The 16,101-nt window shown below is 45.4% G+C and overlaps 1 protein-coding gene across 1 annotated transcript in view; it reads left to right on the forward strand.

Moving 5' to 3' along the window:
* The window catches only part of ARID4A (AT-rich interaction domain 4A), a 293,578-nt gene that overhangs the window by 228,360 nt on the left and 49,117 nt on the right, over positions 1 to 16,101 (forward strand). Inside the window, exon 17 of the mRNA XM_078660374.1 lies at positions 8,947 to 9,141. Within this exon, the coding sequence (XP_078516500.1) occupies positions 8,947 to 9,141 (195 nt within the window). The remainder of the gene's footprint in view (positions 1 to 8,946; positions 9,142 to 16,101) is intronic.

Genomic DNA, 16,101 nt, shown 5'->3' on the forward strand with positions numbered 1-16,101 from the left:
TATTGCCAATACACAAGCATTATTGGCAAGATATGACCGGGCACATTATGACGAATTAGAATCGTTAATGCAGCACCTCCCTGATAAGTACAAAGATAGAGCAAATGAGCTTATCCAAGAAGGGAAAAATATTACAAACACCTCCATTCGTTGTGCACTTGATGCAGCAGACACTGCCTCCAAAGCAGTTAACACCAGTGTTTTGTTACGTAGACATGCCTGGCTATGCATATCAGGGTTCAAACCTGAAGTCCAAAGTGCTATACTTAACCAACCCTTCGACGAGCAACACTTATTCGAACCCAATGTAGATGTATCCCTTGAAAAGATGAAAAAGGATACAGATACGGCCAAATCTATGGGAGCCCTGCAGTCGCAGGCTCCCAGACGTTAATTTCGCCGCTCATCTTACAGAGGCACCACCAGGGGATACTCTTCAGACACACCTACCTCATACAAAGCCCCCACACAATCCACCTATAGTAGGGGCTACCAAAGGGGTGGTTACAGAGGTAACAATAATAAGGGCAGAGGTAAAAACAACAACTCCCTCTCTGCCTCTACCCCTACCCAATGACTCCCCTCCCCTTCCCCCACCCCATTCCACTCCTGTCGGGTGAAGACTACAACAACACTTACCAGCCTGGGAAAACAGCACATCAGACAGGTGGGTGCTTTAAATAATTCAGTCAGGTTACTGTCTAGAACTAACATCCCCCCCCCCCCACATACCACCCAGGCAGCGTCCAATGTCACAGGAACATTTGTCACTGCTCAGGCAGGAAGTGATATCCCTCCTGCACAAAAATGCTATAGAAATAGTCCCGAGGCATCAGCAAAACAAACTCCCTATATTTCTCAATCCCAAAGAAGGACATATCTCTAAGACCTATCCTAGACCTCAGACCTCTAAACCTTTACATAAAGTCGGATCATTTGTATATGGTCACACTCCGTTTACAAAACAACGTCCTTGTCACTGTAGGTCTCAAGGACACCTACTTTCACATTCCTATCCACACAGCACACAGAAAATATCTCAGATTTGTGCTGGACGGGCAGCACTACCAGTTCAAAGTGTTCCCATTTGGAGTCACAACAGCACCAAGGGTGTTTACCAAATTCCTAGCAGTGGTAGCAGCACACTTAAGAAGACCACATATTCACGTCTTCCCATACCCAGACGACTGGCTCATAAAAGCCAGCTCATACAGCCAGTGTGTACAACACACTCACGCTACGATTCAACTGCTCCACGACTTGGGATTCACAGTAAATCACACCAAGTCGCATCTGTACCCTTCATCCATACAACAATATCTCGGCGCTACAATAAACACCCAACTAACACTAGCCTATCCCTCTCCAGCCAGGATAACAAGTGTACAAACTCTCCTAACAAGATTCCAACTACAACACTCGCTTCCAGCTCGAGTGTTCATGCAGCTCATAGGAATGATGGCATCTTGTATATTTATAGTACATCACGCAAGACTGCAAATGCGTCCACTTCAAGAGTGCCTAGCACACCAACGGAACTAGGCTCGTGGTCAATTAACAGACCTAGAGTTGGTAGACAGTCAGACTCATCGCTCTCTGCAATGGTGGAGCACCAAAAACCTTTCAAAGGGCCGATCGTTTCTAGAGCCAGTTCCTCAAATAATCATGACAGCGGACGCATCACTCTCCGGCTGGGGAGCTCACCTACTGCATCACACCATGCAAGGCAGGTGGACACCGCCAAAAAAGTTACTCCACATCAACCACTTGGAGTTACTAGCTGTTTTTCTAGCCCTAAAAGCATTCCAAAAACAAGTATCAGGCAGAGCGGTCTTAATCCGCACAGACAATATGACAGCCATGTACTACATAAACAAACAAGGGGGAACACACACTCTGCAGCTCTCTGTTAGCACAGCAGATATGGAGATGGGCTATACTACTAAAGATCTTCCTCTTAGCCCAACACGTTCCAGGAGTACAAAACACCATGGCAGATCTGCTAAGTCGACAGACACAGCAGATCCACGAGTGGTAACTTCATCCGCAAGTTCTTCAACCATTCTTTCAAATGTGGGGACAACCTCAGACCTCTTCTCCACCCACAAAAAACGCAAAATGCCCAAACTTCGCCGCCAGATATCCACACCCGCTGTCCAAAGGCAATGCGATATGGATGAACTGATCAGGACAATTTGCGTACGCTTTTCCTCCTCTCCCACTACTTCCGTTAGTGGTATGCAAGCTACAGCAACATTCCCTAACACTCGTTCTAGTTGCTCCAACTTGGGCCAGACAACTGTGGTACACCACGCTGCTGCAACTACCTGTGGTTCCACACCAGAAACTAAGCCTATCTCCATGCCTATTAACACAGAACCATTGAGAGATCAGACACCCGGACCCAGCTCCGCTCAACCTAGCGATCTGGCTCCTGAAATCATAGTTTGGTTACCTCAACCTTCCTCCAGAATTTATGAATGTTATTAAAGAAGCTAGACGTCCCACTACTAGAGCGTGGTATGCTGCTAAATGGAAACTGTTTGTGCTATACTGTCAAAACAACCACATAAATCCTTTAGATGTCTATTCAACACATCCTAGGAAACCTATTACACCTTCAAAAGTGTAATTTAGCCTACACGTCTATCAGACTACAACTTGCTGCCATTGTAGCATATTTACAAAATAGACACCATCTATCTCTTTTTAGAGTACCTGCTATTAAAGCTTTCATGGAAGGACTCAAAAGAATAATCCCTCCCAGAACGCCACCTTCACCAGTGTGGAACTTAAACATTGTTCTCACACGGTTAATGGGACCTCCCTTTGAACTGTTAAATAAATGTGAATTGCAATTCCTAACTTGGAAAGTAGCTTTCCTAGTAGCTATTATTCTCTTAGAAGAGTTAGTGAACTACAAGCATTTACCATTCAAGAACCCTTTCTGCAAATGCATCATAACATAGTGGTTCTATGTACTAATCCTAAATTCCTTCCAAAAGTCATTTCACCATTCCATCTAAATTAATCTGTTGAGCTGCCGTATTTTTCTCGCAGCCACAAACAGTCGCAGAAAGAGCTCTACACACCTTAGATGTCAAAAGAGCATTACTGTACTACATCGAAAGGTCACAAACTTTTCGTAAAACTAAACAACTTTTTGTGTCTTTTTCACCACCACATAAAGGCAACCCCATATCAAAATCGGGGATAGCTAGGTGGATTGTTAAATGCATACAAATATGTTACCAGAAAGCCAAACGTACGTTAATTATTCCTCCAAAAGCCCATTCTACAAGGAAAATAGGGGCTTCAATGGCATTCTTGGGGAACATTCCCCTGGATGATATATGCAAAGCAGCTACATGGTCTACACCACACACATTCACAAAACACTATTGTGTAGATGTGCAAACTAAACAACAAGCCACTGTGGGCCAGACTGTACTAAAAACTCTGTTTCAAACAACTGCAACAGATACGGGTAGTCGCCGCTAAAGGTGGGTACTGCTATACAATCTATGCACAGTGTGTAATCTGCAGCTCATATGCCTCGAACGGAAAATTATACTTACCAGTATGCATCTGTTCTTGGCATGTAGAGCTGCAGAGTTACACACGCCCACCCGCCTCCCCGGCTGCCTTTAACTGTTCCAGTATTATCTTAATTAGATACAAATCACATGGACATCACTACTTCTTGTACAGCTCCATCACTTCCCTAATGGCGAAAAACAATCTGGGGATAGAGCCGATGCCCATGCGCAGTATGATCCAAAGGAGGAGTCACCTGTCCCGTGACTTCCAAAGACTTTTCTACAACAAAAACAAACTGCAAACAATTTCGGCCGGCATTACGTTTTACTTTGCTTAATGTATCGCGGTTTCAAAATCATTACAACAGCATTTATTAACATAGCTAAAGGACTACTGATTTGCATTGCTCAAATTGACTGGTATTAGGGGCGCCATCTTGGAACTTGAAGAGACTATACGAGAGAGAGATCCGAAAGTGGTATTAGGCTACCTCCTTACAACATTATATCGATTTGTGAAGAGTGCCAAGGGGACTACGAATTATACAAAATTCCGAATTCTGTCTACCCACAATTTAAAAAATGTGGAGGATGAAAGTGGCAGGATTCCGGGAACGTATGGTGCTGAAGCTCAGGGCAATGAGTAAGCAATAAAAGAATGCAATTATGCAAACACTAAGGCACAAAACTGTAAATGTTCCAGCTTCTCCAGTATCTGTCCCTAGTGGACATAGAGCGGACGACTGCACAATTGACTGTTGTAACTTTGTTCAGGATTACTTTCTACAAAAGTTGTAATGGACTATATTGGGCATCTCCTTGTTAGAGGCTGACCCCAGGAAAACCAAAACTGAGTGATAAGGGCAGATAAAGGCCAGTATTACCTTCCAGGAGGTGACTCTGGAAGATGCTATTCTCCGTATAGAGACCCCAAAGTACAAAAGGGTCATGCAGTGCCAGAGCTGGCGATGCCCAGAATTGCTGGTTTAGTCATTTGCACTGTAAACATTGTGGTTCTTTGTACTTGGCAAGGAAAAGGGTGCATGAAAGTCGAATCCCCCTCTCTATAGAACACAATGAAATGCATCCATGGCTTGAAGTCCCAAGCAATTGATTAGATGCAGGTACCTCTTGGGGTGGTATCCATATATGTTACAATGTGTTTACTTTTATAAATGTAGGCCGCGTGATTTGGGAGGAGCAGACAGCGGTCCAGGTGGGCTGCTTCTTTCTCCCCCTTGATGTCCCTTTTCATCATGGCATTTTATTTTTAAATTGAAGCTTTCTCTGTGTAAATGTCAGGTCTTGCAGACCTGCATTCAGATGAATTATCAAATGAAATGCTGATCTTTCATTAATATTAATAGTACAGGTTTCTGCAAATCCTTCGAATGTCATTTTTGTGTTGTGAATGAGAAGTACATCCATCTCAAAATATTTTGGTATCACATCAGTCTGCAAAAAGCTGCATTTATGATGTGATATGATAATGCTACATCGAGACCGAAGGCTTTTATCCCACATCCTCGGAGGTAAATTCCTGTCCTTTGCGGTAGATGAACTTCCCCCAACGAACAACTGACCTATTTCAATAAATGCTTGAAATGGCAAGCCACTGAGCCTCCAAGAGCACATACAACCAAATGTGCTCCTGGTAGGGAAGCGATCTAGTCTTGTTGGACACTTAAACCTCCATCTTTAGGAATGTTGATTCAGGTTATTTAGCACCATTGATGCTCCTAGACTTTACCACCCTTGACCATCCCAACCTTAATTTTACATGCCAAAATCAGACTATGAAGGAAGTGGGTTAATAATGTAATGGAAAACAGACTAAGGGCATGGTTAGAAGGGCCTTGACCTTTATGGTCTTTGAAGGCCAGCATATTTTACAAGCAGAGTAAGAGATAAGGACATTTCTTCAGTTAAATGTGTAGAATACAATATCGACAGACGTTCGTATTTTGTTTAAATCGGTTTTCCTCTTGACATTTGCATCTAGGGCCTAATTTAAAAGGTATTTGGCTGTTCGATCGCGGGCTTTCTGCGCATACACTATTTTACAACAGTCCACCACAAGAAATTGATAATTTTGTTGTAAGTTGCTCAGGAGAGATTGGTTAGCTAACTTTAACTTGTCTTCTGTAATGTAAGTCTCTGTGCCCTACCCTCTAGTATTTCAAGCAATGTTTTTACATCAGTTCACCTCCGAGCCCTTTAAGGCACCTTTTTTTCAGTTGGCTTAAGTTCTGCCCTCTGTATGGCTCATTTATTATAGTAGCACCATATTAGTATTTCTAGTGCTTAGAAGCTGCCCAAACTGGTGTTAAGCACTTTATATATACATTCTGTGTAAAACTGTTATCTATAGAATTGGGGGCCACATGATCTTTTCATTCGTTTAGTCTTTGACAAGGATGACTTTCTCTTTATTTCGGGTAACACAGGAAAAGACCTGTGTTGGCCGAGCATGACTGCACCACTACTAGTTGGTTTAGAAGTAGATGCCACTGCCTAGACTATGGTAAGATTGTCTTTCAGAAAGGACTTTATTACGCTTAGAACTTGTGGAAATGCTGTGTTCTTAAATTTGAGATCGCTGTACATCTTCGCACCTGAACTGGGCTCGCTTTGAGCTGGATCAGTTTTGTATTCTTGTAAAAGACCAATAAAAAGATTTTGACACAAAAGGGAGTTTATTTTGCTGCAGCAGTCTTTCAAAAGAGAAGTCTGTTAAAGATGTATCCGTTAGAAAAGGAAGGGGCTTTTCTTTGGTAGTACGGTTTCTGGTTGACATTCGATCTTCTGCAAAATCTTGAGTTATCCCATTGTCCAGGCAGGTTCTACACAAATTGAAGTAAGTGATACTCTTTTCACATCTGAAGAAGCGAGCCTTGGACGTGATTAATTTTAAACTTCTCCTTATGTACATGCCTAAACCCCAGCAATTTGGAGTTGGCTGAAAGACAGTGGCATTTCAGTTATTGATTATTGAATCAGCACTTTGTCTGTGTTCTCTAGACCAAGTTTCATTCCAAATGGCGAACATCTGTTTTGGCTTTTCTATTGGAGGCCTTTTGAATTATGACCAGTGACTATCATGGGCCTTTTGCCCCTGCCTGTGGCCTTTGACATCCTGGTCTATCTATTCCAGTAGCTCTGTGTGAAATACTGCAATTTTTGGCCAGTATCAATCACCGCATCATGACTCACTTCTATCTTGCACTTCTGACTTGCAGCAAATTACATGGAGATGACCTGGGGGTGCTCCCTGTACCCAAGGTTGTGCAATCCCATGAATTTCACTGGCTTTCACTTTTACATGTAGTCTGGTGATATTCACCCTTTACAGGAGGTATGGGGAGGGGCAAGCCGGTTGGGTCAGCAGTGCGCAATGGGAATCTGGGACTTACTGGCAGCTGTTGACTCAAACTGAACACACACGTCGGATCATGGTTTGGATGCAGGAGTGCCCATTGGGTCCAACTTCATGCGTACTGAGGAGTAGATAGGTGACTTGGGGATATGAGTGGTGAGGATATGGTGTGAATACCTACTGTGATCTAGCCTGCAAATGAGCAACTTCCCTCCTATTTTTGGAAAAGGATTAAATCTCAAAGACGAGCTTAGACTGAGCTTTTGGACTCTTCCCAGCTCCTTGCTGTACATTTGAACACTGCTGATTTATTGATGGCAGCAGATGCTAGTGTTTTGAACAACTACAGTGTCGGGAAGCAGCTGGCTCATTCATGCACTGCAGTTGCGAGCCTTATTCTCTTGGTTGAGATTGTGACTGCACAAATGCCCTCTCAAAGGATGAAATTCAGTTACTCCTTAGAACAACCACCAATGAATTTGATGTATGCCTTAGTACTAAATTAATTAAATGTTTTATTAAGGTGCTTGGAAGAATGTAAACTACCTTTACCACTCAAAATCAAAGGTGTGTTTCAGCCGGAGTCTTTCCTCTTACGGTGTTGTGTAAGATCTTGCCCTGGCTTGAACATCCTGCTCTGCTTTAGCAGTACTAGAGTTGTGTGCTCATCACAATGACATGAATGCTCTGTACTTCGGGCTCTAAATGTCTTCCATGCTGGTTTCAACTAATTGAAATTCCAGCAGCCTGCCTTTGAGGCGCCGATAAAATTGAGCCGGCTTTGCTACTAATTTGGTTATTGTGTTGGCCTTTTTTGGCCAGCAGAGTTACATTCAAGGTCCTCTCTGGGATACGTAATACCATTTATGGTGCAGTCACACCTTCTTTCGCAAAAAAAACTCCATGTTGATTTGTTGCTTCCTTTCACTGTGGCGTAGGTTACATTGGTAGCATGGCGATTTTGATGATAGAGAAGAGAGGTTCCGGCTCATTTCTGGTCTCTCCCTCGTGGAACAGCCTGTCTCATGTCTTCAGAGCCACCGACAACCTACTGTATGTCAGTAAAAGATTCTAACATTGTCTCTTTGTCTCAAATGCAGAGTTGCTATTAGTCTCTGAAGGAGCCATACGACTAATAGTTTTGGTGCCAAGTGACCACTAGTAATGTGCACTTTGAAAATCTGGAACATCCATATTTATTATTATACTCTTAATGAGATGTCTTAGGCTATCTGAGTCTTCAGTTCTAGAGTAGGGCTGGGAGATTATTTGCATTGTATACCAGGCAAACATCTGCACTGGTTGTGCAAGCATTCCCAGCCTTTGGGGGGGTGCGCTTCAGCCACCAAGATCCCCTGGTGCGACTGATCAACCTTTTTTGGTATTTTTTTTTAGCTTTTCGCTGATCAGTCCTAGTTCATTCCTGGGATATTTCAATAAAAAAGAATACACATTAAGACGTTGAGTCCTTCGGAAATTATGTTTTAACAGTAAGAAACGTGTCCTACTACCGTTTTAAATGAGTCCTGTTCCTTGAGCACACACACACACATCTGGATGCTGTGTAGAAAAAGGACATCCTGTTTTTTTTTTGTTCGTTTGAATTGCTAGTTGGATAAAATGTGTTGGATGATTGTTAAAAGCATTTGTGTAGCTCCTATGGCCTACTTGTATTGTCCTGAAGTGCTTTCGGAGTCTTGGTTCACACTACATGCACTGGAATTTTTGATGACAAGTCACAGCGGGTCAGTGACATTGTCTTTGGTTGCGTTTAGTGATGGCCCTGTGTCCAAAACGTTAAGGGCATACATAACAATGAGGTAACTTACCGTTGTCTGCGCATTAACTCCTTATTTACTTCCATAGTTTAATACCCAGTGTACGGTACATTGTCTTTGGTTGCGTTTAGTGATGGCCCTGTGTCCAAAACGTTAAGGGCATACATAACAATGAGGTAACTTACCGTTGTCTGCGCATTAACTCCTTATTTACTTCCATAGTTTAATACCCAGTGTACGGTTCTGCTTGCAGCAAAGAAACTGAACTCAGAGGGTCGGATGGCGAGGATGACTGCGACGATTCGGACTCTTCCTTAACGGGAACCAAAGTGAAAGTAAAATATGGTCGCGGGAAGACACAGAAAATCTATGAAGCCAACATTAAAAGTACCGAAACGGACAACGGCGAGGTTCTATACTTGGTTCACTACTATGGGTGGAATGTCAGGTAAGGACGGTGCTGGATCTTGTATGTGGAGAGTTTTTCTATTGCGATGCCTCTGACACGTATACTGGTTATTTGGGTAACACTGAATGTGTCAAAAGCTTGTAATAGCGAGCCCCAAAATGTATGGCTTTATAATGTACACAAATGTTTGTCATTGTCGGGGTGAGGCAATCAATAAATCAGTGTTTTTTAGTGCAACTACTCCCCCGTAGTGTCTCGAGGCGCTGGGGGAGGGGATGGGAGAGCAGGGGGTGGGATCTGCTGTTCCATCGAAGAGCCAGGTCTTGAGGTCCTTCCTGGATTGAGGCAGAGATTATTGCCCGAAATGCAGAGGAAGGGAGTTGCAGGTCCTTGCAGCGAGGGATGTTCAGAATTAGTCCGGCGTAGAGTATGTTGCCGTACTAGAGTCTGCTGCTGCCGAGTGCGTGTGTGACTTTTTCCTTGTCACTGTGAAATCCACTAGAAGATCTTTCGGAGCAGGAGGGCGTTTCATTGAGAGCGAGGAGTGAGTGGTCCGTGGGTGTTTTGGGGGGGGGATTCAGAGTGCTGCGTGCCACCAGTAGTCGACCCAGGCAGAGGGGTTTGAGCCTAGGATGAGAACTTTGGTTGTGTCTGCGTTGAGCTTGAGGCAGCTGTCCTTCATCCGGGTGGCTTCTGCCTTCCTTCCGCTGTGGAAGTTCTTCTTGGCAACTGTGGGTTCTTCCGAGAGGGACAGAATTAGCCAAGTGTTGTCAGCGTAGGAGACGGAGTCTGTGGTCTCTAACGATGGTTGCAAGCGGGGCCATGTAAATGTTGAAAAGGGTGGGGCTCAGGGGGGAGCTCTGTGTCACTCCACAGCTAATTTCTGTGGGTTCTGAGAGAAAAGGTGGAAATCTGACTCTATCTGGCCAGTGAGGAAGGAGCGGATCCAGTCAAGGGCTTTGTTGTGGATTCTAACGTTGTTAAGTCTAGTGCAGAAGGTGTCGTGGGAGTCTGTGAAAGTGGCTGTGAGGTCCAAGGGGGATGAGTGCTGCAGTTTTGCCTCTGTTTAGGAGGATACGGATGTAGTCTCTGGCAGTGAAGAGATCGGTCTTCGTGCTGTGGTTGCTTCTGAATCCCCATTGGGAGAGGTCCAGGATGTTGTGTAATTGAATTAACTCTGAGAGTTAGGTGTCGATGGCATTCTCAATGACTTTGGCTGGGAAGGGGAGCAGGGAGAAGGATCTGTAGTTCTTGAGGTCTGTTGGGTCGTCATATGGTTTCTTTGGTAGGGGGTTGATCTTGGTGTGTTTCCCAGTCTTCAAGGAAGGTGGGGGATTCATTGGAGCAGTTGATTGTGCAGCAGAGTTCTGTGCAGTGGAGGCGCTGGCTCTGAATATGTGGTGGGGCAGGGATCTGAGGGGGCTCCAGAGTGAATGCTCTTCATGAACTTGAGGATATCGGCGGTGAGGGAGGTCCAGTTGAGTAGGGTCTGCTGGGGTCTGGGTCCATTGGGTGCGGTGGTTTCGCTTGAGTCGGTGGGTTTGGTTAGTGAACTTGTTGTAGATCGGTTTGATCTTGTGGTGGCCAAGTTGTTGCAGAGGTCTTGGGGTGGGGGGATGTCTATCGTCTCCGTGCTGGGTTTGGTGAACTCTTTGACCAGGGTGAAGATTAGGTTGCCGTTGTGTGCGTTGGCGTTGATGTGTTCTTGTATAGCTGTTTTCTTAGTTGATTTGATGAGGTGGAGGTGGGGGGGAGGGGGGTCTGTGATTGCGTTTTTTTTCGAAGGCCACATTGTGTGTCGAGGCCTTGCTGCTTCCCCACCTTTTTTTGAGCCGTCTGCAGGTGTGCCTGGAATCTCTGAGGGCGGGAGACGACCACCTGGCCTTCTTGGAAGGTTGCTTGTTTGAGGGTTTCCTTAGGGGTGCCAGTGTGTTGGCGCAGTTGAAGATCCATGAGTGGAGGTTGTGTGCAGAGACGTTGGTGTCTGTGGATGTCGGCGGTGAGGGTGGTGGCGAGTTGGTCTTCGGTGACCTTGTTCCAGCTTCTGCGTGGGTGGCAGTGGACGTGCTGGTGTGCGGTGGGTTTGGTGAAGAAGAAATGGACGCAACGGTGATCGGTCAACTGTAGTTAGGAAGTGTGGCTAAAGGATTTGTTGCTGCTTGCGGAGAACATTGGGTTGTGTGTGTCCTGAGAGGGTTGAAGAGGTGACCAGTTGCTTGAGTCCGATGGTGGCGAGGTTCTCCAGTAGGGATGATGTGTTGTGGTCATCAAGGTTGCCCAGGTGGAAATTGATGTCTTCAAAGAATATGTGGTCCGTGGAGGTGAGAGCAGGGTGTAGGATTAAGTCGACTATTTATTTATTTTATTTATTTATTTATTTTTATTTTTGAGATTTTTTATTGCGCGACAATTACCCGAAGGTGTCTCTGCACATGTGACTATTCAGAAGGACCAATACCCAGAAGCCTTACTGGTTGAATAACCATGTTTTAAGAATCTTACGAAAGCTGACAAGATTCGGAGCTGTTTTAATAGTCAGAGGGAGGGCATTCCATAGCTTAGGTGTTGCTACCATGAAACGCCTGTCCCCCCAGGTCACAGTTCTGGTTCGGGGAACTGGGAGCAAACAAATGTTTGCGGATCTGAGCTGTCTTTTAGGGCTGTAAATCTGAAAGGCCTTCATCAGAAACCTGGGGCCCATGTCGTGGATAGCCTTGTAAGCAATACAGAGGGCCTTAAACTTGATACGATTTTCCACTTTAAGCCAGTGGAGGTGACGAATGGCTGTGGTGGTCAGATGACGTCGGGGATGCCTAGCAAAATTCTCGCTGCCGCGTTCTGTATGGACTGAAGTTTATTTAGGACTTGTTTCTGAGTGTTAAGAAAAAGGGCGTTCCCATAGTCCATCTTAGAGACTAGGGATTCGCTGAACGGTGGGGCAGGGCCCGGGAGGTCTGTAGATTAGGGTGATGTTCAGGTTGGTTTGGATCTGGAAGCGGAGGTTCTCCATGGTGGTAGGGTTGTCGTCCGAGCTAGTTGTGATGTTCAGAGTGTTCTTGTGTACGATGGCGATTCCTGGTCAGTGGAGAGGTCCTTGTGGATGATTTTGTAGCCTTCCTGGATGGTGTTGTCTGGGATGAGGTGGCATTCATCCAGGTTGCCGTGATGAAGGCAATGTTGGGGGAGACCGAGTCAGGGAGATCCCACATCTCCATGGCATGTTTGCGTAGGGGGCGTGTGTTGATTAGGATACAGCTGAGGTGATCACGTCTGGTTTGTGTGGGTGGTGCTGTGGGTCGGTTTGGTGTGCGGTGGCAGGCGAAGGTGCCGCTGCAATTGCAACAGGAGAAAGGGCCTGAGTGTCTGTTTTTTGTTGTTGTTTTTTTTTAGTTTTATATAGTGCAAACTTGACCTGTATCGGAGCGCTTTACATAGCACCAGTTGCATTACATGAGGACACATTCATTTTTTGTTAGGCACGTGGAGATTAAGTGATTTGCCCAGAATCACAGGATGCTCAGCGTTATTGCCGAGACTCGAACCCAGTTTCCCAAATTCGAGGTCGACCGCCCTAGCCGTTTGGCGACACGAGTTGGCAGGTGGAGTGGCATCTGATGTTAAGGCCTGGAAGGTGCTGGCGTCATAGCGGTGTGTGGTCCGAGGACCAGGGGCCGTGGTGCTGAGCGCAGTCAGGACCTGGGTGTGCATCTACCGGCCTTGCACACTGTCCTGCTGTGCTAGTTTGAGAGCCAACTTGAGCCGGTGGTTTCCGGTGCTCGACACAGTCAATAAATTGTCAACACTGGAACTTATGATAGTCTGCCACATGGTGGCGCTGTTTAACTAATTTATGGTCGAGCAGAGCACAACAGTTGTTTAGCAGTCGATATACTCTGAAAATGACTAACGCCTGTCTCCCAAGCCATTCTCATAGCTTTGGGGTGGCCAGGGATGGTCTGACTTGTCACTGTTGTAGGCGTGTGGTGTTAATTTTGTGTGGGTACTGACGAGGACTCAATCACATTGTTTTTCACGTTTTTTTGTTTTTTTTTTTTTTTTTTACAAATTAAGCATTATTGGGAGCCGTTCCTTCACACGAATATCTCTGAATTTCTGCTCCTTGTGTAGCCTACTCTTTCTTGACTTTTCTTGCTTGAGTTTGAGAAAAGTGCGAAATGTGCCTCTAGCCTCAGTGAACGTTCAATGCCAGCTGTTTGACCCCGCTGTTCGGAGAAGGGAACACCCTACTACAGGCAGCGGGGAGCCTGCTGTGAGTGTGCATGGTGATCGTGGGGTGGGTGCAAGAAAATGACAAGAATGTAGTCATGGACGGTTGGTGTAGAACTCCCTTTAAGAATGATGTGCTGCTTCGGATCTACGGTGTGCTCATTCTACTAGTTATGTGGCAAAGCAGTTAGAATGAAAGACCACGCGTGGGACATTGTGCGGAAGCGCGGCTCGGTCTTTTATGTGCAGGTGCCATCGGTGCAGCAAGTTCAGTGGCGCCAGGGCTCATCGAACCCTAACAATTGCTGTATTTTCTACACTATGTGAAAATCAAACGTCCAGTTTCCTTGCTTGCACCAGGGCCCATGCTGCGCTGCGGTTTGAATGTTGCCCAAGTACCGTCCCTGGATTTGGACGCTCTTTAACCACATTTCGCGCGTCAAGAAATATTCTTGAAAGCAGTAATTGAACGATGTCACATGGGCGCCATTCATTTTGCTGTAAACAAATTGTAAAATATAAAAGCCGTTATTTTAGTATGCTTCTCAATGGTACTTGGTATATCACCAGCATTTTCCGGCCCCGGTTTCGGGAACGCCAAGCTAGGTTGTGGACAGCCTATACAACTTGTGCTAATGCCACTGAGCTATATTTTTTCAGCCACTTCTCGTCTTGAGCTAGTCTCAAATAATAAAACGTACTCCATGACAGTCCCTAGCCATGTCTGGTAGAATTCGAGGCACGCAAGTGTTACTCTGTGGGGTATTCAGGCGTGTCATTTGACGCCCTCCAAGCTCGGATATCTTATTTGTATTTAGTACTATTCATACCTTGCATCTGGCACTTCGGAGTGCAGGTAGTGCCCAAGGGCGGCAGGCGAACATATTCAAATGGAAATTAAGCGGCTCTATTCAGCAGGTCGCCCTGCGTTGTGGCCCCATGGTTTAGGAAATCGTGGCTGACAAGAGCCCCAGCCTCCTTAATGTGTTCAGCACTGACCTCGTTTGCCTCTTTTGTGTTTCTGATGCGCTCGTTACCCGCCATTCATAGGTGCGAGAAGGTGTTAAACTGTCCCCAGGGGAACAAGATAAGCGAAGGGGCTAGGGAAAGAAATGGCGCCGTGTAGGATTGGTTTCAGCCCGCTTGAATTGTCTAGCCCCAGACCGCAAGTTCCAACTGAAATTATAAAATGATGGTTAGTTCGATAGTTTTAGCTTCCTTTCGGTGTCGCAATAGGCTGCGTTTCGGGAGACACCTTCTCTTTGTCACCTCCGGTATTTCAGTTCATGTTTTGCTGCGCTAACAAACTAGGGTGACCAGAATTTTAAAGCCAAAAACCGGGATATTTTCCAAAAGTAGAAAGACTACAATTCTACTTTAACCCAGCGCACAGAATGACAGTGCTTCTTAGCAGATAATTACAGAAGAGGCAGTAAGAACATACATAAAATGCAATGTTTAAAGCCAGTAGCATGCCTGTTAATTAGATTGACTTCTTATTTCAGGAAAAAACTGAAAACGCTGCTATTCCCAAAATAAAGTCCCCTCCTTTTCTCCTCTGGTCTCCACAAATGTTATAGCGCAGGGATGCCTCCGGGTCACCAGGCGCTCTACAAATCGCTAAAATAAAATAAAATAAAATAAATAAAATAACAGCTGCTAACTATCCCTGCTTTGCAAAACATAAAAAAATTCCTCCCACGGTTTTCAGTCGACCCTCTCTAAAACTAGGACTTTGCCGGAAAATCCGGGACGCCTGGTCACCCTATATAACAAAGGCCAGTCTAGTATACAGGAATACGGGATTGTGAGAGGGCCCAATATGAACGAACCCGTGTTTTCATGAAGAGCTGCTACGGCCCATCCCTAGTTTATCACTTTCAAGTAACCGGCGCTCAAAATGTATTCGTTTGTGGACCGTCATCATGGTTGCTTCTGACCTGTTAAACTGCCTTTAGCACAATGCAGAATTTCCCCAAGATTGGTAGATTAGGGGTTAAAAAGAATGCGCCGAGAAGTCGCTGGCTGCTCACGTGTCCTACGTTCACGCGCATCATTTAGCAGTTGTTTATGACCCAAACTGCAGGTCTGTTAAAAAAAAAAAAAAAAAAATTTCAAAAGATTAGAAAATCTGCTTTCACTTTTGACACCGACGTTTTTTTTTTTTTTTTTTTTTTTTTTTTTTTTTTTAGCTTTGGGCTTTGACAGACTTCAACTCCCACAATGCAGCGTCTGAGTCCGTAAAACCAAGAGCCTGAAAATGAGGGTTGGAATTCTCGTTGAATGCACCGCACCCCCTCCTCAGCCACCCGACCCGAGATAATCTGTTTAGTATGTGTCCCGAAACTGGGCTAATGTCGCACCCCCTCCTCAGCCACCCGACCCGAGATAATCTGTTTAGTATGTGTCCCGAAACTGGGCTAATGTATACATATGCACTAATGGAGACGTGTTGCAATAGGCATGCAGAGGATAATCCGCTCGTCCTGTCTCTCATGTTTAGAAGAAACGCGCGAAGTGTAGAAACCGTGTGTGGAAGTGTTAAGGCAAAGGGGGTGGTGGGTTCCAGGAGGCGCGGGCGCAGTGTTGGAGCCGTGACTAAATACACACATAGAACAAACGTGCAGCGGGGTGAGCCGTGTTTGAATAAGTGTGCACTTTGTGCGTACGTAATGAAAGCGCTGTTACTACGGAGTAGGTCGATAGGCCTTTTATTCAACGCACACTACGCAGGAGGCAGTGTATCGTCCTTCGCCTCTAGGCTGGCGCGCC

The sequence above is a fragment of the Lissotriton helveticus genome, chromosome 9, assembly GCF_964261635.1.
Source record: "Lissotriton helveticus chromosome 9, aLisHel1.1, whole genome shotgun sequence".
In the NCBI taxonomy this organism is placed as follows: domain Eukaryota; kingdom Metazoa; phylum Chordata; class Amphibia; order Caudata; family Salamandridae; genus Lissotriton; species Lissotriton helveticus.